At 38.5% G+C, this 27,117-nt stretch overlaps 1 protein-coding gene across 1 annotated transcript in view; it reads left to right on the top strand.

Annotated features, from left to right (window-relative positions):
* The first annotated feature begins 110 nt into the window (after positions 1–110).
* The window catches only part of ephb2a (eph receptor B2a), a 60,490-nt gene continuing 33,483 nt past the window's right edge, over positions 111–27,117 (top strand). The window contains exon 1 of the mRNA XM_084722009.1: positions 111–198. Coding sequence (XP_084578135.1) covers positions 111–198 — 88 coding nt within the window. The remainder of the gene's footprint in view (positions 199–27,117) is intronic.

The raw sequence follows: 27,117 nt of genomic DNA, 5'->3' as shown, positions 1-27,117 counted from the left end.
AGCCTTTATCCCTCTGCTGCTCATGATGATGATGATGAGGAGGAGGAGGATGATGCGCTGCAGCTCTGAATGAATGCACAGTCAATGGCCTGCTGCTGGACGGCTGCGTGATGAACGCATTGGCTCTGTACAGTCAACCTGTGATTATGGATATGTTGTATTTTCTGTGGATGCTGCCGGCGGTGTGGGCTGTCGAAGGTAAGCCGCTGTTTCACTCTCCTTCACTGGGGATGGTTGGTTGTGTGGGGACGGTGCGGGGCAGCGCAGCAGCACAGAGCGACAGGGACAGCACAGCTCCATCATTAATGCAACAAAACTGCACATACATGTTTGAACTGGGTCTACAGCCAACAGGGCTGCTCTGGGAGCGGTGTTTGGATGCAGCTCTGTGTTCTGTGAAGGACTGAGGTTACCGACATGTCAGTAGTCTAGGCTGGCTTTAATCTGCTGCTCTGGATCTCTAGTCTTTATTGTACATCAATGAGGGCCGCTTGAATATGACTCACTGTTATTATTCTCAGTATGTTGTTGCACCTCCACACTGTTAGTGCTCACTTTGGGCTTTAAGTCTCTTTAAGTGTCTGCAAAACAGACAAATGACAGGGAGTCAGTACAGATCTGATCTGAGTCTGGATTCATTTTGGACTGATGAATCTCCAGATTCCATGAATAGTAATCTACCCGTTTATGACCTAATTAATATACATATATATGTATATATATATATATATATACATGTATATATATATATATGTGTGTGTGTGTGTGTGTGTATATATATATATATATATATATATATATATATATATGTATAATAAAATATTACTTTGGTATTTGCATTATAAAATATACATTTAATTTATAAAATATACATTTAAAAGACTTCAAATATTGTTAAAACCCAAAAATGAAAATTCAGTCATCATCTACTCACCCTCATGCTGACTGAAGGTCGGGTTTAGTTTTTTAGTCCACAAAACACTGCTGGAGTTTCACAGGAAAACAGTGTTGCAGAATCTCCCAAACAATGGAAGTGAATGGTGACCAGTTTTCAAATGTAAAAAATAACAGAATAAAAAACATAAAATGCCTCCATACTGCTCATCTGGTGTAATCCAAGTCTAAAGCCCCAACATGCTAAATTGACTAAAAAGATGTACATTGACACCATGTTTTTAGTCTGAATCTTCACTGTAGATCATTAGTTTGGTGCATGGAGTTCATGTCTGAACTGGGTGTGTGTGGTGTGATGGTGTGCAAATGGCATGTCAGGGTTTCAGGAGACTTGGATTATGCCAGACAAGCACTATGGAGGCATTTTTTATTCCTGTTGTATTTTTTCCATTTGAAAACTGGTCCCCTTAATGTTGAGTAATGGAAGTGGATCTTCCATTGTTTGGGATACTTTGCGATGCTGTTTCTGAAACTACAGCAGTGTTTTGTGGAGTAAAATAAAATAAAACTCGATCCTCAATCAGCATGAGGGTCAGTAGAAAATGACTGAATTCTCACTTCTGGGTGAACCTTTAACAACCTGAGGGACATAAAGAATAAAATATGCAATATGCATATCATATTTTTATGGTGCTACTCTGTTGTGTTGTGACTGGTTACACTGTTTATCTTTTAAATAAAAACTTAAAACACAGGAATGTAAGAACCTGCATGCTCACCTGCATACTTCATGCCACCCCCGCATAAGTCAGTGCCACACTTGGGCCACCACAGTCGGAAAAGTCTGAAAATGCCCCATCATGTTGAGTGGCAATATTTCTTCAGACAAACCAAACACTGGTTTTAGATGCAGACTTGTGCGTTTCAAGTTTCACTGCCACTAGAGATTCTCCTATATGTTTGGCTTGGCTGTCGGCAGATGAAAAAAATAGTGGTATCAGCAATTATAACTTGCGTAAACAATTATTATCTGGATGACATCTTTTCATTTACTCTCATTTCACATCTCACTTCATCTCAGTTCATCTCATTCCACTTTTTCAGACCAAGTACAAGTATTTACGTTTGGATACTTGCTGATACTGAGTGTCAGTATGAGAACTTACAATGCCATTTAAGTTCTTACAATGACTTTAGAAAAATACATTCAATGCATTTCTTACATTCCTCACTTTCCAAATGTAACAAATTGTTATATATTTCCCACTGAGCCTCAGTAAACTCTTTGAACTCTGTATCGTGTTGGTTCTTTAGATGTTTTATGGAATTGCTCGCGTTGAAGGTGCTGCTTTTAATAAAGTAGTAATGGGTGGGTAACGGTGGTGTTATTGGAATAGTTTTACAAGTATGAGTACATGAGCACAGTATCAGACTGGTATCCAATACTGGTATCTGGTATCGGTATTGGTTCAGAACTATCTATCTATCTATCTATCTATCTATCTATCTATCTATCTATCTATCTATCTAGGGGTTGAGTAATATATGGATATTTTATTGATTGGGATATGATACTAGACATACTCTTACATTTTGTTTTTTGTTTTTTGTTTTTTTGTTTTTTTTTTGGGGGGGGGGGGGCGTCTGAACTTACCATTCTGAACTTACCATACTGTTTCAGTTTTTCTTGTTATTATTATTATTATTATTATTATTATTATGTGCCTTTTTTAAAGGATAGTTCACCCAAAATCTTATCTTCTCACCCTCATGCCAGTTGAATGTCAGGTTTATTTTGTTTAGTTTGTTTTGTTGTTCAAATAGAAAAAAATAACTGAAAAAACAAAACCATGTAATCTGGCATGATGCAAGTCTCCACATCATGGCTGCTAAGCCATGACCACACTCATCATGGCTGCTAAGCCTGTGACAGCAGCTGTAATGTGTTTCTAATGTCTAAGAATGTAACCTGAGGCTGTCACAGTACTGTCATTGTAGTTTCTAGTTTTATTTTGCACAATTAAAACACAAAAAAGATATAGATGAAAAATGAAACACAGTGCAGGAAGACGCAAAACTCCCACCTAATAAACTTTTTACAAAGTTATTAAGAACTCAAAAATACAGAACAATACAAAAAATAATACGTTATAACAAACTAATGGTAACAAAATATGTAAAAAAAAAACAAACAAAAGAAACAGTGATAATAGTATTCATTTAAAAGCAGAAAATGTGAGTTTGTGATGTGTAAGGAAGTGTGTTGGTGTATTCAGGCGTGTATGCTCAGGCGTGTGTGTGTGTGTGTGTGTGTGGGTATGTCAGAGGGAAATTAGTTTATACTGTATTGATCTCTGAACTGTAGTAAAAATGCATCACAATGAGTAAAACAAATTAAACTTGGACAATAATACATGAAGAAAATCAGTTACAAAACAGCAGTTAATGCTTTTTCAGACATCTTTTGTGACACTTCATAGAGATGCAGCTTTTGCCAGGTGGAAAAAGTCATTCCATATAAATCTTATTGAAAATTGACTCCTGCAAGTAAGAAATTTAGGAGGTTAGATGAAGATCTGATGATTTACAAGTTGAATATGAATGTAACTGTGAATTAGCTTTGAAGTAAGTCTTTAATGGCTCAGGAATATTCCATTCACTTAAAAGTATTTTGTAAATAAAAACACATTTTGAAAAATATTAATGTCATAAATAATCAGAATCTGAAGTCTCTTAAATAAAGTGGCAGATGAAATGTCATTAGAGAAAAGCAATACTAAATTGCTGGAGTGCTCTTTAAGACCTTGTAATGCTGCAGGAAACTGAATTGAACAAATTCACTAAACACAGACATGTTAGAAAGAGCCATCAAACACACTGATTTCACACCAAGCACTGAAAAAAAGATTTGGTTAAGATAAGAATCAGGTCATCAAGACATTTTTAGATGTGCAACATGTAACATACATGAACCTTACTCTGCATCAGTGAACATGCATATGAGTCAGAGCTGAATAAATGGAAGTGAGGAGCTGTAATATTAATTAAGAAGTTAAACACTTATTTACCTTATGATCAAACTGTGGACACTTAAATTTTACACAAAACTTCAACATTCAACACAAAAATCATTGCTTGCCTATGAGTGTCATTTTATAGTTGTGATGAAGCAGTTTAATGTGCCTCTATGCCTGAAACAAGTTCTTCAAAATCCATCTCCAGTCTCTGACCTGTTCTCTGGAAGCACACTCCAGTATGAGTCTAGTTTTTATGAAGTGAAATCATAATTCTGCAACATGCAGTAATATTTTTTGAAAAGTTTTCTTCAAACTGTGGTAATGCTTGTCCCTTTCCTGTTTCAACATAACTATGCCCCTGTGCATAAAGCAGCTTCATAAAGAAATAATTTTCCCACTTTAGTGTGGAAGAAGTGAGCCAGGTCTTGTGATCCAACATCACTGCTGGATGCCATAAATGCTCCTGTGTCTGAATCAGCTAGGTTCAACATCTGTTGTAATGTTGAAAAGCCTGAAAGCAGAAGAGAGCAGCACATAAATTATCATGCTGTCTGAGTTTGTTCAGATATCACCCATGGCTGGAAGGTTTGGATGTCCACATACTTTTGACCATTTAGTGTGTAACTTTAAGGAAGAGTAGGCACATGCTGCAACAGACAACAAAATACATGCTAGATATTTAGTGATTTTTTTCACCAACATGACACAAAAAAATTATGCAATCTGAGAACTGAAGTTCTTGATGAAGTTCCAACAAGCCAGATTAGGTCTGGGCTCTAAAACAACAACATTAGCTATTGGCAACAGACACAACATTGATAGTTATAATAAAGTAGTCTGATGAAATATTTGATAGTTTCATTTAAATGCATTGAATTCAAACCGCTGCGAAAGCACAAAACGACTACATCCCCACTCGAAGACAGCCTGTCATAGTCCTTTATAATGAGCATCCTATAAATGACGTACAACCAGCCAATCATTTAACAGACAAGCCCACATGTGCTCCTTCACCTGCCTACAAACAGCCTATCATATCCCTAGGTGCTGCTTTTACCTGCGAACAGCCAATCATTTCACAGATATGTTTTTACCCGTCAAAATGTGAAGTTACATGTGAGACAACAAACAGTGTGAGTGACAAGTCAAGTTAGCCCTCTGGTGTGGCTGTCTGTTGTTGTTTTTTTGTTTTTTTTTTAAGTTGGACAACAACTATCGGAGGGCCACAAGGCTTATTCATAGGTTGTTCAAACATTGATGGACGTTATGCTCAGCCTGCTGCCACCGCGACCCAACCGTAGATAAGCAGAAGAAAATGAATGGATGGATAGATCAGCAGCCTCAGAACATAGCTGTGTGTAACTTAGAGAGCTGTGTGTGTGTTGTCTCACTCCAACTGCTGGCCACTCCCACCTGATCATCCCACTCCACTCACCTGGCTCCACAGCTGCAGCTCATCAGGCAATCAGCCCTGTATATAAGCCTCTCCAGCTCATTCACTCATTGCCAGATTGTTCTTTGCCCAAATGCAAGACTTTCCAGTGCTCCTTACCTGCCTGATCTCCCATTGCTAACTCTGTCTGCCTCTGACCTGCCTGCCTCGTCTGCCTCCCGGTAAACACACCTGCCTTCTGTCCCTGACCACAAATTCTGCCTCAGCGTCTCTGGTTTCTGTCTGCCTGTGGCTCTGTGGTGTTTCCCTGAGACAATGCTTCAGCTTGAGTGTTTCCAACTGCTCATCTGTTGCCTGCTGCAGCTGCCATGTTAGATGGATTGATCGATCTCACCAGCCGCATTGACCTCCGCCTCCAGGCAAGGAGATGGGAGAGACGTCAGAGGGCAGCCAGTTCCCCCCCAGCTGCCAGACTGCAGTTGGGACACATCAACCTAACTCCTGAGGAATGAGAACATCATTGCCTAGGGAAGCTGTGTCTGTACTGTGGCCAGCCCAGCCACTTCATTGCCCTGTGTCCAGCATAATCCCAGTAGAGGGGGAATTACTGGTGAGTTGTACCCCCACGAGAATTCCACCCACATCCAGGCCCATCAACCATGCCAAGCTTCTGCTGCCTAGTGTGTCCCATACTCTTGCCATCTTTATTGATACCAAGGTCGTCAACTTCATAGACGAGGAGCTCGTCAAACAGCTAGGCATCAACCTGGTTCCTCTACCTCGACCAGTACCGGCCAGTGCTCTGGACGGCCACCTTCTGGGTACCATCACCCACACAACAACACTGGTCCATATGCTCCTGTCCATCCTGCAGTCCTGGCAGTTACCCCTCATCCTCGATTACTCCTGGCTCTGCTGCCACAAACCTTACATAGGCCTCAGTCTGCTCCAGCTCCAAAGCCAATGCCACGTCCCTGACACCTCATCACCCCTATGACTGTGCTATTGACCTGTAACCTAGCATGTCACCACCCAAGGGCTGCCTGTTCTCCCTGTCTGTGCCTGAGAGGAAAGCGATGGAGGATGACATAAATGACTCTATGGCCGCAGGCATCATCTGGCCCTTCTCGTTGCCAGCGGGGGCTGGGTTCTTCTTCATTAGCCTTACTAAATGTTAGATCTCTAACCAACAAATCATTTTTAATTAATGATCTTATTACAAATCATAAATTGAATTTTATGTTTTTAACAGAAACCTGGTTAGACCTAAATAGCAATGTGACTCTAACTGAGTCATGCCCACCAGGTTATAACTTCTATCAGTCAGTGAGACAGGGAAAGAGAGGGGGTGGAGTCGCCACCATCTATTCAAAACAGCTTAACTGCACAAAGGTGGACCTGGGTACGTTTTTATCTTTCGAGTATCTTGCACTTGTGCTTAAGGCTGATCAAGCAGTACTCATTCTAACAATATACAGGCCTCCAAAACAGCTATCTCTATTTCTCACAGAATTCTCTGATCTGGCTGCTCTTATGGCCAGCAGTTATGACAGAATCATCTTAAATGGAGATTTCAACATTCATATCAACAACAGCACCGATATTAAAGCAATGGAATTCATAAATCTGCTTGACAGCCTTGAACTCCCTCAACATGTCACAGAGGCTACACACCAGCATGGCAACATTCTTGATCTGGTTGTGTCAAAAGGGCTAGCCATTGATAATGTTTCAGTGTCTCAAATCCCAATCTCTGATCATTATTGTGTATTCTTTGATAGCACCCTGTTCTTAGCTAGGACCACAGATGAATGCTTGGTTCAGAAACGATTTCTAGATGCTGCAGCAAAAAATGAATTCTCTGAGCTTGTAAGTTCTTATGATCCATGTGCTGTGAACTGCTCTGTAGATGAAATGGTTACTGCTCTCAACAACAACCTGAGTACCGCACTAAACAAAGTCGCACCTGTAAAGGTTAAAAAGCAGTCATACAATAAAACACCGCCATGGATAAACCCCACCATCCATAATCTCAAAAGATCATGCAGGGCAGCGGAAAGAAAGTGGAGAAAAACAAGACTTGAGGTCCATCATATCATCTACAAAGAATGCATGGTAACTTACAATAGCACTGTTCGCACTGCCAGAAGGGCATACTTCTCCAAGATCATCACTGAAAACAAAAATAACTCTAGAACACTCTTCTCCACTATTGACAGACTATTAAATCCGGCACCCAGCACTGACTTCCTAAGCCATGCCTCCACTTCAAATGTGAGGAATTTGCAAGGTTCTTCAACAATAAAATCTCAGCAATCAGAGCCAGTATTCCTAGAACTCCAGCTTACCCTGTCATTCAACCTTGAAAAAAAAATTTCAAAATTGGGCAACCATGTGCAACTTCAACAGCATATCAATCACCGACCTCTGTAAGATTGTCACCCAGAGCAAACCATCATCCTGTTGCCTTGACCCAGCCCCCTCCTCACTCCTTAAGAGTGCTTTCAACAGTATGTCAAAGTCTGTTCTCAAAATTATTAACACATCCCTTGAGACTGGAATCTGCCCCGAGGGTTTTAAAACTGCTGTTGTGAAACCTCTTCTGAAAAAGCCTAATCTAGATCCTACTGTGCTGAGCAATTACAGGCCCATATCAAATCTTCCATTCCTAAGCAAGGTTCTAGAAAAAGTTGTTTTCCACCAGATTAATAACTTCCTTAATGAACACAATATTTTAGAGGAACTTCAGTCTGGTTTCAGAACTAACCATAGTACAGAAACTGCCCTTACAAAGTTAGTCAGTGACCTGAGACTTAGTGCCGATACCGGCAAGGTCTCAATCCTAGTTCTCCTTGATCTAAGCACTGCATTTGTCACAGTTGACCAGGAAATTCTCATAAACCGCCTTGAGCACTATGTTGGACTCTCTAATTCGGTCTTAAACTGGCTCCGTACATACATTACAGGAAGAAAATTTTTCGTTTGTCTTGGGAACCATTCGTCAGGGAGTTATGACATAACTTCTGGTGTTGCACAAGGAAGCTGCCTTGCCCCTCTGCTGTTCTCCCTATACATGCTGCCTCTCTGTAATATCATCAGGAAATACAATGTTAATTTCCATAACTACGCTGATGACACACAACTGTATATATCCGTAGAGCCAAATGACATAGATGCTGTACGCTCCCTCACTACCTGCCTCTCAGCAATAAATAACTGGATGAGCAATAATTTTCTAAAATTAAATGAGGACAAGACAGAAATTTTATTAGTCGGCCCTCTATCAAAAAGGAAAGACCTGCTGGAAAAAACTGGCCATTTGTCCTCCTGGGTAAAACCAGAAGTAACGAGTCTGGGGGTTATCTTAGACTCTGAACTCAGTTTTACCCCCCACATAAATAAACTGACCAAGGTGGCATTTTTCCACCTTAGAAACATTGCCAAGGTACGGCCATTCCTGAGTCAGCAAGATGCTGAAAAACTAATCCATGCTTTTGTGTCAAGCAGATTGGACTATTGCAACGCAGTACTTACAGGTCTTCCAAAAAAGTCCATTGACAGGCTACAACTAATTCAAAATTCGGCTGCTAGATTACTGACCAAAACAAAGAAGAGAGAACATATCACTCCAGTTCTAGCCACATTGCACTGGCTTCCTGCTTATATACAAAGCTCTCAATGGCCTAGGACCATCCTACATTAGAGACTCTCTGCTGTTCTATGTTCCATCAAGACCTCTCAGGTCCTCCACTGCTGGGTTTTTAGACGCCCAAAACTATAACAAAAAGAAAATTGGAGATGCAGCTTTTTTCAGCTATGCTCCCAAACTGTGAAACAACCTACCCAAACACATCAGAGAGGCAGGCTCTGTTGAGATGTTCAAACGGCAGTTAAAGACACATCTTTTCAACCGAGCCTTCACAGTAGTTTTTTTTTACTTCATGTCCAATGGCTTTTTCTAAATTGTCATTTTATACTATCTTTAGTATCATCATTATGTGTATGTTGTATGTATGCATTGCATATGTGTGTGTGTGTGTATATATATGTATATATATATATGCACATATATATTCTTTTTAATCTTCTTTAAATTGTGCTATTCTTGCTTAATTTTTATTGTATGTATATATATATTTGTACTTTTTACTCCTATTCTTCATAGTCTCTATTATGTGAAGCACTTTGAGCTGCATGCTTTATATGAAAGGTGCTATATAAATAAAGCTTATTATTATTATTATTATTATTATTATTATTATTATTCATTGAAAAGCAAGACGAGATGCTGAGGCCTTGCATTGATTATCTCCACTGCATTCAAGCTGCTACAGGGCACCACCATTTTCACTAACCCCAACCTGCATAACACCTATCACCTTGTCCTGATCCAGGAAGGGGACAAATGGAAGACGGTGTTCAACACCCCTACTGGTCAACTACAAGTATCTAGTCATTCTCTTTGGCCTGACCAATGCTCCAGCCATTTTTCAGGCCCTGCTCCGGGACATGCTCAATTGTTTTGTGTTTGTCTACCTTGATGGCATCCTCATCTTAAAGTCCCATGAAGAGCATATCCAAAATGTTCCCACCGTCCTGCAGTGCATCTTTGAGATCTCACTGTACATCAAGGCCAAAAAATGCAAGTTCCATGCATCCTCCTGTGTCCTTCTTGGGCTACATTGTGGCACAAGGCAGTATGCAGATGAACCTGGTGAAGGTAGCAGCTGTCACCTCCTGGCCTGTCCCTGAAAACTGCAAACAGCTCCAGTGCTTCCTGGGCTTCCTGGGAATGGATGGGTTTTGTTTATGACTGTTTTACTTTTTTTTGTTTCTTTGGGTTCTTATCCATGTACATTGTCTTGTAGAGCTGCAATTAACAATTATTTTCTTTACTGACTGATCTGATCATCATTTTCAAGATTGATTGATCAACAGCAACATTGATTTGTCTATGAGATTCAAGAAATTGTGAGGGATGTTTATTGCAATTTCTTGTCTTGGGATTTCTCTCTTTGTGCAGGTGGAGTCTGAAATCTTAACTTGTTGTCATGGGTGACAGGGAGGGGTCACAAATCCTTACATTTCAGAGGCTGGAGCTAGCTGATGCTTGATATCTTTGCTTGGAAAATGTCTGACCGATCAATTGTCAAAATGGATGGCAATTAATCGATTAATTATTATAGCTACACCGGCCTAGTTCACCATGTCAGGGCTGGAGGGTGGGGGTGGAGCAGGGTGATGGCAAGAAAATACAGGAATGGGAGGTAAAGAGATGATTGTGCAGTGTTTCCCCTATAGTGTATTTGGGAGGGCGCCCCGCCCTCCCAACAGATTCCCCCACCATGCCAATGGGACGCCCACACAGAAATTCAAGTTGTAGATTTTTTTTTAATTCCATTATTTAATTTACATTTTAAAAGGGCCTATAACATGTGTTCTTTTTATCAAATAAAAAAGCTAACTCTAATTTGTGCAATTTCAGAGTCGGATGCGTTGCTATCGTTCCATTACATTAATTTCAATGCATTTCTCGTCTCCTCTGTGACGGGCGGGTCTCCCCCCTCGCTCCTCTCTCACAGCACACACCGATGCACCGGTACAGACACACCCACCCACACTCAGAGAGCGGAGAAGAGACAGTTTCCGACCGTTAAGGTAAAAAAACACCAACAAACAAACAAAAATTGTAAATGGACGACCGGAGGTTCCCCAACTGTTCGCAAAAATATCAGCATTTTTTAAATGAACCGTACGTGGCGAGGCGGGGAGCACAGGTAGCTCTGCAGCCAGTGTTAGCCAAAATGAGAGCATCTCTCCCAGCCCCGACCACTGCTCTTGTCAATCTCCTGCCCTTGTTAACGTCGCCACGACTAGACCCAAACACACCTGTTCAGCCCTCCAACCGAAGCACACAGTAAAAAGCTGCAGACGGGTCACCACCGTCAGTCTGGCTTTGATCCAGCATGGCTGTCAGACTGTAGATACTCCGCATGGCTGTACAAGAGCGAACTTGGTGAATAAATTGATTAATGAAGATGGATGGATAGTGGTCAAGCTGGACAAAGGTTACACTGTTTCCAACTGGTAATCTCACTTTAACAAAAATCACTGGTATCATACTGTGGATGGTGACGAGCACTTCCAGTTGATTATGACACTTTTCAAATTTTTTTAACAGTTTCAGTCTGCAGTTTATATTTATTTCAAATGGCACAGGATATCTCCTTATCTATGTTTTCACTATGAATCATGTAGATCAGTATATCAGTTCATTAAGATACATTTTATTCCTTTTAATGCATTTTCATTTGATCTGGCTGGATTACTCTTTTTCTCGTGGCAATGGGGTCCTTTGGCGAGAGGGTTCACGCTCATTCCAGCCCAGGCACCCACCCCCCCCCCGCAAAAGCAAAAACAGCTAGGGGAAACACTGTTGTGTTATTTTTGATTTTGCATTGTGTCACTTTTGTGACTGTAGTGTTGCTTCTCCTTCCAATAGTCAACAACTGATCACCAAAAAATTACAGTAGTTACATAATTTTATTGTTTGCCCTCATTTGGAGGTTTGTTTCTAACCTGTCTGACACAGGTTGTCTTAACTGATGCTTTTTTAAAAAGAAGCACAAAATGACGGTTGACAACATTAAGGAACTACTTTTTTCATTGCTAAGGAAAATCTAAACTTGAATTTGAACGATAAGACTGTTAATGGTTAATGATTTACTTAAGTATATATACAAACACTTAAATCAGTTTCACATTTAAGTAATATGCACTGTTCTAACACTTCAGTAACAGTTACAGTATTAATAACACAAAAATAAATTTTGAGTTGGTATTCATATTTTACAAAATTAAGCTTTAAGCTTTAATTGTCTTGCAGAAATATGGTCATGACTTGAGCAAAGGCTGCTGTCATCAGACATGTTCTGTCTATATTGTCTTATATCTCCAGGGTCAGGGACACCCATACTGCCTGCTGATGAGCTCATCATGGGGTCACACAAGCAGTTGAGCCAACCCAGTGCTATTTCTGTAAACCTCCAGAACCCAATCGATCCATTCAAAGCTTTACATAACTTGACCTTTGCCGGCTTGTAAGTGTTTTGTAGTCCAACACTTAACTGTACAATATTTACTGAAAGTGAGCTGTGAAACACTGTGCGGACATATGCATGAAACATTCTGCAATGGAAATCACTATTTGATGCAAGATTGGTCTGATACTTTCTATAAGAAATGTGCAAGATCTCTTACAGTCTAACTCTAATTTTAATGGTAAAATTCATGACGGAAAAAAAATCTATTTACATTAATGAATAGCTTAAAATAAGATTGTGTATTACCACCACTAGATGCCAAGTAAATGACCTCATTTCAGTCTGCATCAATGTCTGATTAAAGTATTAATTTAAAATTGGCTGTCATTCAGACTCAGTCACTCAATGCTTCAAACTGTCCAGCATCCAGTACAGAGTGCAGGCTGTTTTTGTTTCAAATAACTGTCATTATATAAAAAAATAATTAAATTGTTTGAATTCTTGGCTTTTTCTTTTTTTAATAATAATTAAAAAAGAAGAATCTGCCTCAGACCCCTGCCATTATGTCAACTTTCCTCTCTTTCTTTCCATTTTTGGAAGCCAGATTATTCTTTAATATGAGACATGATGCTGCTCCGACATCACTCCAAACCAAACCATGCTCCTTGCTTGCAGTTCACTGCTTGCAAACCATTTCATGTAATAGGCAGGGATGTGTGTGATTAGTTGACTACACAATTAAATGTTGCCACCCTCGCTAGTCAGCACCAGAAGTACTAGTTGGTTAAGATAATTAACAATATTTTATTCATGTACAATGCCAGGTAACTGCTGTCTCTTAGATGTTATGCAGCCACCTGCCACTAGTCAGGAATCCAGCCTTGTCAGACAGCAGCCCCTCTCACCCAGCACATATGCCACAATGGCCCACACAATGCTACGCATTTTTAATCAGCAAAGTTGGACATGTTAGCTTGTAAAATGAGCAGGGTTTGTCAGTGTTTTGATAAAGAAAATGGAATTAAGGTTGAATGTCAACTGTGACAGAATGAACTGGAATATAACCATTTGACTGGAGCAACATGTGTGTTCTGTCATGGTTTTGGATTTTGGACACTTCCTGTTTTATTTTGTAGTCTTGGTTCCCTCTCATGTGTTTTGGTTTTACTTCCTGTCTTTGTGTGATCACTAATTATTTTCACCTGTCTTTGACTGCCCTCACCTGTGTCTTGTTTTCCTCCCCCTCCCTAGTGTATTTAATCCTGTCTTGTCCCCTTAGTTGTTGATTCATACTCGGTTTTTTTGTCTGATTCTGGTTGCACGTGTTTCTTCTCTTGGATGGATTTGTTTGGGTTTTTCTTCCCTGGACTTTTATTATTGCATCTCCTTGAGTTTTAGTTGCCTTGTAAGTTTTTTGTGTTTGTTTTTGGCTGCTTTGTTTGAGACTCGCTCCCTTAATTTGGCCTAAGTTTTTGTATCTTTTTTGTTAATCATTAAATTTCTTGGATCTGCTCTGCTCTCTGTTGTCTGCATTTGGGTCCTCCTCTAGGTTGCCTTTTGAACTGTAACACATTCAGCACAGATGTTAACCTGCAAGCAGAGCAGCTGCTGTTGCTAGCAGTGCTGCTGTTAGCCACATTGTGTAGCAGTCTGCAGCTAACATCAGCTCCAGGTAAAAGATGTTTAGCCCCACATTCTGTGATCCTTTTCAGTCTGAAAAGGTGAAGCATTTAATGAGTTGTTTCAACTGCTCTCGAGTGTTCTCTTACTGTTAGACTACTTAACTAGCCTAAATTAAATTTAGCATTTAATCCACAGGGAAATTGCCGAAAACATCCCTAGTAAGTAAGCCCTGACAGTTTGAGCCATGTCAGCGGCCATACAGTCAGCCCTCCCTTTATAGTCGCCTTTCTCTGCTCTGCTCCTGCTCTCCATTCATTCATACGCACCATCTATTTTTACCTGGCAGGACACATTTGCAGCAGTGAAGTGCAGATGCTACAGTGCTCATCCTGTATCACGTCTCCTCGCTGCCTCTCAGCTGGAGTTGTATTGTACATAATTGCCATGTCTTGTAGCAGCCTGTGTTGTGGCTTCCATATACACTCCATTGTCTCGCTCTGCGACACTCACACAGAAACAGGGCCGTCGTTCGTGATAATTGTTTCCTTAACAACAGGAAGACGTGTGATTAGATACAGAGAGGAAACACTTATCAGCCTCTAGAGGATTATTAGATGCTCAATAATTTATCCTATTTCATTTACTTCCAATTGTCAGGCCTGATGTGAAGATAGCTGTAGTGTTTTTTTATTCATCTTGTTCAATTTTAAAGTTGATCTCCTCTTAACTTTCTAATCTATTTGTATTAGTGTTTTAGATTGTTCCACCAATATTAGCAGATGGTAGTCATTATGGTCATTATGGTAGTCAAACCATAATTTGCCTAATTTGCTTATTTTAACTGTTTATTAATCTGCCAATTATTTTTTAATCAATTAGTTGTTTGGTTTATAAAATGTCAGAAAATGGCAAAAATGTCAGTCAGTGTTTTCTAAAACCCAAGATGACATCCTCTGGTATCTTGTTTTTCCCACAGCCCAAAGATTTTCAGTTTACATACATAGAGAACTAAATACTTTCAATTTCATTGAAAAAAAAAAAAAATACTCAAGACAATTAATTGATTATCAAAATAGTTACTGAGCAGTTTAATCGCTGACATCAATCCTTGGAGCTCTAGGTATTTCAATTTTTATTGAAGCCATTTATCTGCAGCAGGTCCCTACAGGTGTTTTTCAGTGGGTGTAAATTGTTTGGACCTTGTGATGATCTCAGAGTTGTGATGTGCTTGGTATAATATCAGTGTGCCACTGCAGTAGGTCATCGTGTTAATTTCAGCACCTTGCTGTGTAAACCTGAACCATTGAATTTCTGATATTGAAAAGAGCACTCATGTCAACATCCAAGTGGTAATGTCAAGTCAAACTCCTAAGCCTTAAATAATCATGGAATGGACTCTGCCTAGCTTGCAGAGGGCACTTTGGTCACAAATTTGACAAATTAAGGAAAGATAAAATGTTCAAAGTTAATTGTATTGTAATTTTACCTGCAGTTGAAATTCATGATTGTATGGTTGCACATTTAAAAACACATGCATATTAAAACATTTATATAATTTAAAAGCACTAAAAACATTAGCCTGCATAATTTAAAACATTGTATAATTTAATTTGATTTAATTTAAATAAATATGATACATAAATATGATTTAAAATGCTGCAGCAAATATTTATGATGATAAATGTTAAAACACAGTAAGTGGTAAGATATGTTAAATGTTCCTGTTTTTGTATTAATGCAGCAGGATCATTTACATGACAGTTTACATCAGTGAGGATGTTTTAGACCACAGCAGACAGGAAACTGGACACAAACACAGAGAGTAGATGAAGAGAAGAGACAGAGTCTGGACATCAGACTCATCATTACTCTTATTAAGTCGTCATGGCTTAATAAGATAATGCAGCACAGTGACAAACATTTTGTGGAGGAGACGAGCATCTGTCAGTTTGGTCTTTACTATGACACATATTTTAATCTGTAGTGTTTAAACCACAGAACTGTACAGTTACATCAAGATTCATCATCAGTAAAGTTTTTATATCTGTTGGCACTTCACACACTCACTCTCCTCCCTCCTCTCTGCAGCTCGTCTCTCCTCTCTCATAGTTGCCATCAATCAGCATGAAGTAATTAATTATTTAGTGCACAAATCAGACTTGGAGTAACAAAATCATGCACCACAGAAGTGTACATTAATATTGTGATTCATGATCATAAAAAGTTTTATATGAGGTCGACACATCTGTCCATATTCACATGCTTTCTCCCTCTCTCTCTGCTGTGGGTCAGACTTATTCTTACTTTTACCTGGTTACACTCATACATCCCCCTCCTCATTTACTTCTATTTCTTTGCGATGAGCCAGTTTTGTAAACAGACAAGCCTGTTTACATTGTTGGGTAACAGAAGCTCATTTCTCATTCAACCTATTGGTCAGGCCAATATAAGAGAATGTGCATTGATCGTACATAAAAAAGAAAAAAACAGTGGCGTTAAAAGGAATTTGCGTTAACACATTATTAATGCATTAACTTTGAGTTAAGTTGAGCCTAACAACTTAGCCTGGTAAGTTGTTAATTTTATCTCCTGTGGGAATATACCAAACAATGCAGTCAGTGGATTGGGATCAGTAGCCAAGAGATAAATATACCGGTCCAGAATGCGGTCAGTTTAGGACACAGCCAGAACATGTGACTAAGGCTAGCTGGGTCTTACCTGCACCTGATGCAGGTTGGGTCTAAACATGGGTAGGGTTTGGCCAACTTACTAGCAGATAAATGCAGCCTATGGAGAACCTTAAACTGCAGCAGATCATGTCTTATGCTAATTGATGACAAGTTTACCAATGAATTAGCAGCCTGGCGTTGGATTTATCCAATCCAACTTTATTTGTAAAGCACTTTAAAACAACCACAGTAGATCAAAGTGCTGTACAGAAATAAAATACAATAGATTAAAATACATAAAACAGCTATACAATTTAAAACAATAAAAATAGAGCAATAAACAAATAAAAAATAAATAGAAATAAATAATAAAATAAAAAATAATAATACATTTAACATCTCACATGGTGTTAAAAGCCAAGGAGAAAAGATAGGTTTTAAGATGGGATTTAAAAACAGACAGAGAGGAGGCCTGTCTGATGTGGAGAGGCAGATCGTTCCAAAGTTTAGGAGCTGCTACAGTTTATTTATATCTGATATAGCATTCCTAACTCTTCCTCTCACTGCCTCCTGATGTGGTTAAGTGATGGGGAAGTGACCCTCTGAATATTATCATAACACAGATAATGGCCCCTGCCAACTGGATCCATGTTGAAAGATTAACTTGTATTTATTATGTGGATGCATTTTTTATCTGCATGATGTGTACTGAATTCTCCTGTGTGTGAAATGTGCTATATAAATAAATTTGCTTGCTTGTTTGCCAATACAAGGTCACAATATACTCTGTTATACTCTACAAGTCTTAAATTTTAAGGTTTTGCGAAGTAAAAGTCCTCATTCTTTCTATTACTGCAGCATTTTACACAGATAGTCCCCACTTTAGGGTTTGGGCCTCTTCAAAGAGTCACAAGATAAATCTGAAGGGTTGTGAAATGATTACTAAGAGCAGATTCTGATACAGAAATCTGTCTTCATATTTTGGACTTTTTCTAATGTTTACTTTTTGTGAAATATTGGATAATGTCAGCTCTTTGGGCCTCAGATGTGAAATGTTTAGAGGGGAAATGTCGCTTTGATGGAAATGTAGTTTAAAGAGAAACAAGTAAAATAGTACAAGTAAAATACAAGTACTTGAGTAAATGTATTTAGTTACTAACCACCACTGTGCAATAATTTTATGATTTCATCATGTTTTATGTTCAAATCTCACTCCAAGCTAGAGTCAAAAGTTGTCAGGCCTGAGTATGATGTTCTCCTGTCTGTAGCTGATGGAAGTTGACGTGTCTCTCTCCCTGAACTGGTTTCAGTTGTCCATCAAATTGCATCATACTCTTTCAGAGTAGGACACGTCTAAAAAGGTTTCAGGCCTAATCTTTTGAAATTTGTACTCAATAGCTGTAGTATCGTTGATGCATCCTTACGTAAACAGTGAGAAGACTTCAAATTTCAGTTCAACCTTAAAATTACCATTTGAACTTATTCAACCTACCATTTGCCCTCATTTCTCAGAGGCAACACTTTTTGTTTGTACTTGGAAAGAAGCCAGCCTGGCCTCAGTGCCCTTTACTGACATTTCTCAGTGGGACTCAGTTATCTAAACCAATCAATATTCAGTGTTGGGAGCAGCACAGTGCTCTTTAGCCTCTGGAAGCACAGAGGGAAAACACTCAGGCCATGACCCAGTTCTTCATTGGTCTATGGTTGCTTCACCAGACCCGCAGACGATAGATGGATAGATAGATAGATAGATAAGAAATGATATGAGCCTCTTTCTGACATGATTTTTGCACATTTTAGAGTCTATCTGAATTTCTGCTTTGTATGTGATTATTTGCAATGTACAGGGTGGAGCAAGTACCAATCATCTGCTCCTGAATGGCCATCAGGTGCTCAGATGAATTTGTGATGTGATAAATGTTCAAAACCATGAGTCGATTCCCCCTAGGTCAGAGCCTTGTTTCTCACTGAACCTGCACCAAGTGGTAAACAACGCATCTGAAGATGCCATTGTGACACGAGGTGTCATGTGGACAGAAAATATGGACAGGAAAACATAGCTAGCACATCAACAATTCTCTCCGTAAAATGGACAAGCCATACTGTCCACGTCTTCCTCGCCACCTAAGAAGCCATATACCCTAACGCTAGGGGTGCAATGGATCACTGTTGTCGCAGTATAGTATTTGAACTACGCTGTATCGTATTATTATCTTACTGTAATGTCAGAAATGTCCACAGGGGCCAACGGGCTGTTTTATTTGTTTTACATGCACAGTGTGAGCACTCAGGACGCGGCATGACGATTGGACTGTACAATGTTAGCACATAAATCACATGAGCTTTTACTTCGCACTGTAGAAGATTTATTTGTACAGTAGGAACTGCAATTAATTTACAACATTTCTAAAATCCTACAATGTATGTCCAGCTTAGCCTATCTTTGTTCAAGAAAAAAGCAAAGGCTGAGTTCTAAGTGAAGGTGATATGGTATTTTTGGTTGAAGTCAAGGTTTCATACTGTGTAAATGTATTTAGAAGATATGGACTCGCTTGCTTATGTCTTCTCACAAATTATCACTCAAGTGGCTGCTTATATTCATATTTATGCAGAAAACATCAAAAATAGCTCACTAACAGTATAAAAGCCTGATGAAATGCTTGTCTAATATGTTGTAGTGTGAGTAGTGGTCATAGTAAGTCAGTCTGTGATATCAGGTAGGCATTGCAAAATGTTATTTTCTGGAGTTGTGATGTCAGACTCAGTGGACTCAGGAATAAAACTGATTTTTACAGAACTTCCTCTGTGAGAAAAGGACGCCGTATTATTTCTGGCATATAATGGACTAGTTTCACAGCAGATGCTTTGACATGTCGCACCAGGAAACACAGGTGTATTAATGATTGTTCCATTCCACTTACGGGAGGTCCTCCTATTGCGCATGCCATTACTCATCAAGTCCAACTGTGTTTTTGTTGGTCCAGCAAGTCAAAATGTCTGTCCATTGTAAAACATATGATGCTTTTGAGGAACCATTACAAATAAATTAAAAACTAACTTCCTGTTTACAACTTTCTTCGAGCTGTGTTTCAGCATAATTTGCTTGTCAGAAACCGCCCCCTCATGGCTGTCGCTGGCTGGCACTGTGGTGCACCCCCACTAATTTCAGATGCACCCCAAGTCACATGTCATCTTTTATTTTTAAACATGGAAGGAGCTCAGTAGCTGATGTCAAGACATGCAAGCTGCATTTTCCTCCAGTGCTTTTCTCATGATGCATTACGTATCTGCCTCACCTTGTTACTGTCTAAACCAGTCATTCCCAAAGACTGGGTTGTTTTCCTGAAGAAATAAAAAGCCTGTTAACTCAGCCTAAATTAATTTATTTCTCATTTAGAAAGTTTTAAGGTGTATATATTTTCAATAAAGCATCAAGATAATATAGGGTGATGCTAAAATTGTTACGGTTTTAACAAGGTGGAGGACCCAAATGTAGAAACAGGAGGCAAAAGGTAGAGTTCAAAAGATATTTAATTAACAAAAGACCCAAAAACAAAACTTACGAGTGACGAGGGAGAATCCAAAAACAGGCAGGGAGAAAAAAACAAAAATCCATGTGTCAAAAACTCAGGGAAAACACTGACCAACACGGAGACGGACAAAGGAAAAAGGACAAGACAGGATTAAATACACTAGGAAGGGGAAGGAAAACAAGACACAGGTGAGGGCAGTCAGAGACAGGTGAAAATAATTAGTGATCACAAAGGGCGGGAAAACAGACAAAGACAGGAAGTAAAAAGAGAACACATGAGGGAGGACCAGAAAACTACCAAAATAAAACAGGAAATAACAAGCAGAATCCCAAACCATGACAAAAATGGCAATAAAAATTGTCAGTGGCGGAATTTATACACATGAGCAACTCTTCACAGAATAGATTGTGTATCAACCCTGTCATGTCTCCTAATGTTTCAGAGTCTGTCTCTGTTTTGCTTTGTCTCACCTGTTATGTCCTGCTTCACCAAATTAAAAAAAAGAAAAAAAGAATTGATTGCTAAGGCTTGGGTCACGGTGGTTTGTCATTTTTATAAAGGGGGTCCCCAGCAATAAAGTTTTGGAAACACTGGTCTAAACCACCAGTTATTATAATAGACACAGAGTATTCTCCCATATTTCTGTATCATATTCCTTAATAATTTGTACATTTCACTTAAGAATTGATCTGTTCATAATACATGTGATTCTTTCATTTAAAGTGCTGGAGTACAGCGCCAGTATAACAAAGAGGTGTCGCTGTCTAAGTCACTCTATCTGTCAGAGCTTAATGAGAATCTTTTCTGTCATTTTTTTATTTTTATTTTTATTTTTTACAGTTTTCCTCACAGTTAGTCAGATACACACAGTGATTGAATTTTGCAGAAATGAAATGATAAACCACCCAGTTTTAGTCACACCATGTCCTGCTTCTGGCTGCATTATATTTTCCCAAAGGCAAAAGAGTCAAGCACTGCAGTGCATTCTCCCCAACAAGACACTGAGACTGTGAATCCACTGAAGCATACATTTTAGTAAAGTATAAATCCACTGAAGCATGTTCTCTTTCCTCAGGAGATCAGTAGATTCAGTCCATGTGACATCTGCTCAATCAGTCTCTGCACTGACGGTGTAATCCAGCAGCCCGATGACATGACAGGAGAAAAATGGAGGCGTTATCAGTAGTTCACAGCAGAGAAAATGCACATATGACTATTATGGGTTAAGTTTTCAGAAGTGTTTTTCAATTGCATTTCATTTAAACTCATTGCTTGTGTTAGAAAGACACATTTTGTTGTATTAGCAATGTATCGTCTGCACATCCAAAGACCTGCAGACTCCACTGCTGAAATAATATAGTAGTTGATACCAGGTGAAATTACACGATGCTTGATAGCCAGTTTGATAACAAGTTGAACTCAGAGTGCAGTAGTATATTAAATTTACAGCCATAGACTATCACAGACTGAGCAGTTACTACAATTACTACTATCAACAAGTGCCAAACTGTGACTATTAGAGCTGGGACTTGAGACAAAACTTAACCACCTAAAATACAGCAAAATGGAAAAAAGATCTTGCTGGAATAAGAGGTAGGCAGCAGGTAGCTTGTGACATGTGTTTGTAGTGTGTAGTTGCACATACAAAACAAAAACAAAAATGGTAGAGGGCAGCAAACACCACACAATGATAGCAGAACAAGTAATGTTTTTTCTAGAGTTTTCTTTACTTAAATTTGTATTAAACAGTAAATGATTGATATTTACTCTGTTACTATTGTTTGGATAAGTTATAATTAATAAATAATTAATAATAAGTTTGTGTTTGATAGTAAGAACTGTAATAATCTATATGAATCATTCTGAATTTCTTTTTATCATTCTTATTTCTCTGTTTCAGTACCACACACAGTTACATAGATCTCCTGTTATATTATTTCTGTCTACCAATACAGTGCTGTCTGCTGTCTCTCTGCCTCGAGACAACCACAAAAAATCTGATAGTATTACTCTCTTTTGCTGTTTTCAAGACAGCAAACTTTTAATTTCTGAAGCAAGGTTGATAGAAAATGAAGTTTAAATTAGACCTAGAACAGAATTGCCTAATAATTAAATGAAATAAATCAAATATAATATAATTAAATATATCATTTGAAATACTGATGTTATGCCCTCTCTGAGGGCCAGGAAGGCCACACAGGGTTCCCCTCTGCTGCCAGCTATGGTTACATTAAGTCAGCCTAACATGGTAGCCTTTAGTGTTGAGCTATTGCAAATGTTGTGTATTTCAGGATACAAGGATAACACTTTGGTAGATTGTTAATTTAACATTAACATGAACTGAAACTCACTCATTTTTAATTCTTTGAGTAAATCTGATGTCTTTGAGCTGCTCTGCTAACTTGGAAGTTTTTCCTTCTTATGTCTGAACAGTGTGATGGTACGGTGTGCATACTTGTTTTGCTTCTTTATTATTAATCCCTGATGATCTCCTTCAAATGCAAAGTACTTCCATACACAACTCTGCTGTTTGTGAGGTGGAGCTGTCACTGCAGCTTCAACGTGCTGTTGATATGCTTCTGAACAGTGCACAGCTTGTCATGTTTGCATCATGTTGTGTGGTATTGCCTTATATTATTCCATTACATGAACCAGTCTTGGCTGCCTAACACATACACAGCAGGCCACATGCAAGATAACTTATTATCTGAATCAGACTAAGCTAATGCAACGTTAGCTCCTTTCTAACTTCTGACATGAGCTACTAGCAATGTTCTTGAACATGTTTCATTCAGGTTGTGATGAATGTTCAATCAACAAGTAGATGTAGTTTATAAAAGTCGCCTTATTTTTCATTATTAATAGAGCAGCTAAAAGGAGTGCAACTTTGCAGAGCTGGATTCAAAGTACCAGCAGGCTTTATGAAAGAAATGCCAAGCAACCATAATTACTTTAATGTAAGGTAGGCCTGTTCTCTCATAAGTTGGAAGTGGGCTAATAACTAGGCCCAACAAAAAACAAATATTTCAGTCAATGATAAATACACAGGATATGATCTGTGGATAGTATTGTGAATGAGTTGCATCTTTTCATTATGTTAAAGATCAAATGAAGTTAAATCACCCGTCACAAAGGTTTTCATAGTGGAGTGTGGCAGGACATTGCCTTAAATCTGCTCTTGCTTCCTTTCTGTTTGTTTTGTTGTCATGCTGTCAGTAGCAGTCCCTTCATAAAATAAAGTCAAAATAATTAAATTATTAAAATAATTAACCATGAAATGTAATATATATCGTCATAGTTCAGTACAGTATCAAGACATATTTTATATATTGTTACATCCCTATTATCTAGTCTTGTACAACACTGTAAGAGATGATATCGCACTAACCAGAGTACATGTGATGGCTATCTGTATTTAAATATCATCTCTACATTGTGGATAGTGAATCAGCTGTAACATCATCACTTTACCATTACAAATCAGTTTACATTTAGTCTCAGGTAATGGTGTCTAATTAAGAATAAATCATCAGTGTAACACAGGAGACTGAAAGCTGGTGCTGAAAGCAGCATGGCGGCCAGCACCGTGACATAAAACAAAGTGAATTTCGCTGATGTATCCCTGTGGGTTTAATCCAGCGTGGCATACAGAGCGTGGCGCAGCCTACAAGGATTATGTGTGCTGGACTTGGCCCACTCTCTCCTCCTCTTTGCCCTACTTTTCATTGAATCATGCAGAAAGGCAGAACAAGAGCTCTCTCTCTCTCCCTCTCTCTTTCTCTATTTCTCTCTCTCTCTCTCTCTCTCTCTCTCTACATATATGTGTGTGTACATATATATATATACATATATGTAGAGAGAGAGAGAGAGAGAGAGAGAGAGAGAGACAGAGAGAGAGAGAGAAAGAGAGAAAGAGGTATATATATATACACTCCAGCAATGCAGGGACAGATGGAGCCAGTGGGAAGGAGAGGGAGACATTATTGGACAGAAGAGTGAGCTCTATAGAACAGACATTATGTCCCACATGGCTTTAACTGAAACATAAATTCCATCACTAAATAATAATAATTCAGTATCCAGCTCAGTGAGAACCATAGAGTTCCAGCTTGAATCAGACATCATTTGTGTTGATATTCAGTGGTTCCTTCATGTCAAGTGACTTCCAGCAGCATATTGTGTCCAGTCACTTGTGTTCAAACTGCAGAGACTGAGGAGCTGCCATGACGAATGTCTAGTCACGAAAGGAGGGCAACATATACTAATGCACCCCCGCCCTCACAGCCCACGCTGTCCCCATTTCCCTGCTCCAGCTCCCATCAGCAACTCTAGCCAATGCCAGCCTGCCTGCATTTTAGATGCTCAACTGCTGCACTGCTCTTCATTATTAACAAATATATTAACTTGTGTCTTTGAAGCTCCTCTCTCTCTCTCTCTCTCTCCCCCCCTCTCTCTCTCTCTCTCTCTCTCTCTCCCTCTTGGAATTTATGTTTGCTGTTGTCTGCACACAGTTGCAGCGCTGGTTGAAAATTCACAGGTCCTCATCATCCAAAGTTAGCCTGTTGAATGGATGCCATTTACAGAAAATGCAAGAAAAATGTCTGTATTTGTGTGTAAACAAATGATAAGTAGCAGTGTCTGTAGTTGGTATCAATCAATAAATATGTTGTCAAAATATGAAGGTATCAATATTTTACTATTTACCAGTATTTATAGTATCATTCCAACCATATAAAGCCAACAGAAAATATGGACACCCTCTCCAAGATTACAAAACTCAGATGTATGATGTATACAACTACAGTACATACAGTATATTAACACAATAAACAGCATGTAACGATTGTACCAAAGAGACAAAAGACAAAGACAAAAAATATAAAGACAATATTGTATAAATATACAATATAATATTTGCACAATATTGTTACAGTACCAGACAATAACAATTAGCCACCATGTAAATAATAAAATGTTTATTTTCTTCAAGTTAGCTGGGTATCAAAGTCATTATTCTATAATTATTATTTTGTAAATTTACATTGGTTACTAAGGCTGAGTGTAGTACCTCACATCTACCAAAATGTGTCTGTGGCATCAAGTGTAAAATCTTTTTCTCTGAAAACAGCTGCTGTTGATACTGGAAATCAGGCTGATGAGAGTGGTGAAACTGACCTCCCCCCCAATGAAACAGAACAATTAGCTGACAGCAGCTGAAAAGGGGCATTTAGTATAATGTAATATTTTCCCAAAAATGGGAACAGAGGCACACTATCCTGATATATGTGCATTCCAAACCTGACAACTTTAGTGTACTATCTGGTGGTATTAATAATTATATTGAGGCAGAAGAATGTGATTTCAACATTAATCAATATTATAATAAATATTGTAAAATGTGCATGCTGCACGCAGCTTGACCTTCACTGCAGCTGCACGCAGGGATGAAATGCCAAGTTCAGCCAACAGCCTCATGGAAGTGATATTATGAAATTCTTCATATTTTAAACCAAAAGAAACATTCAGTTTGTGTTCAAATCTCTCACACACTTGGTGTGAGGCTTTGGATGGATTCTTTGGGAGATTTTGGTGTCTTTCTTTAGTGAGGGCCACAGCCTGCTGAAGATAAATCCATCACATGCTGTAGTATTTAGGAGGGACTACTGGCAGCTACAGGCATGGTTTTAGGTGTGACAGTAGCACAAAGCGTCCATGGAAGCATTGATCTGATTGTTTAAAATTAGCCTGCATTAGATGTGATAGACAGATCATCTAATCACCAAGTGTTTTTTTTAAGTGCCTGCCCTTTTCCAAACACTGTCTATGAATGACTTCTCAGATTGCTCTGTGTAACAAACCATCTGGTGTAGGTGTAGGTGAGGTAAATCTCTCATGTTGCTCTGTGTTAAACTCAATGTAAATGATCATAGAGTTCAGTGGTTGGACAAACTCAGTAGCCGTTTGCTGGTTTACTAAACATTTCTATGGTAACAGCAAGATCCGCCATACTGTGACACTTCAGGATTGTGTAATACTTTTCCATGAATAAATAAAATAACATAACATGTTTCTCTTAAATAAAGGTTAATATCATATCATATTATAAATATTAATATATCGATAAGTATCAATAACTTTTGAAATGCTTTCAATGCAAACTTTTTACTGTATTGATACTCCAGTTCTTGCTTTCTCTTCTCTCCAAAAAAGAGTAGAGCAGTGCCCAGAGTCCTGCCTCTCACTTGCTGTGTTGTCTTCTGCTCTGGTTGAATATTCGTTGTCATGTTTTAGCCTTGTTATATTTATCTTTATATTAAAATCTAAAATGTTATACCCATATTTTCCCCCTGGTATCGAAAATGATAATCAAATATCAATATTTTTCAAGGTATTGTATTGAAATTAGAAATTCCAGTGTTGTGTCAACACTATATCATTTGGACTTGTGTTTTTTATTGGAGCATATACCATTGAGTCACATTCTCATAGCTTGTGGTTAATCTTCCTTGGATGGTTACGACATTATGGCTACTAATCAAAATCCTTAATTCAAGCTATGAATAACTTCGGAAATCTCACTGATGGCTAGTGTTGTTTTTGGCGGCCTGTTTTGATTTTAGTTTTAGTCTAGTCTTTGTGTCAAACTGTCATTTTAGTCTGAGCATTTTAGTCTTATTTTAGTCAGAATAACCCATGGCTATTTTCGTCTAGTTTTAGTCGATGAAAACTAGTTTTAGTCAATGAAAATTGTATTTTACTCTCTTTTTAGTAATGTAATTCTATTTAACCCAATCAATATAGTATAATTTCCTAGTATATAGACAAAACCAAATTTTTCTTTTAGTCAAACCCATTTCACAAATTAAACATGGTTATCTTATTATTATATTATTGTTACCATATAAACTTGTCATGTTTTTCCCCGTTATTTTGTGGCCACATTTC

Source organism: Lutjanus erythropterus, chromosome 6 (genome assembly GCF_056507025.1).
Source record: "Lutjanus erythropterus isolate fLutEry1 chromosome 6, fLutEry1.hap2, whole genome shotgun sequence".
Taxonomy (NCBI): domain Eukaryota; kingdom Metazoa; phylum Chordata; class Actinopteri; order Lutjaniformes; family Lutjanidae; genus Lutjanus; species Lutjanus erythropterus.
The sequence above is the reverse complement of the archived record's forward strand: the minus strand, read 5'-3'. Positions and strand labels throughout refer to the sequence as shown.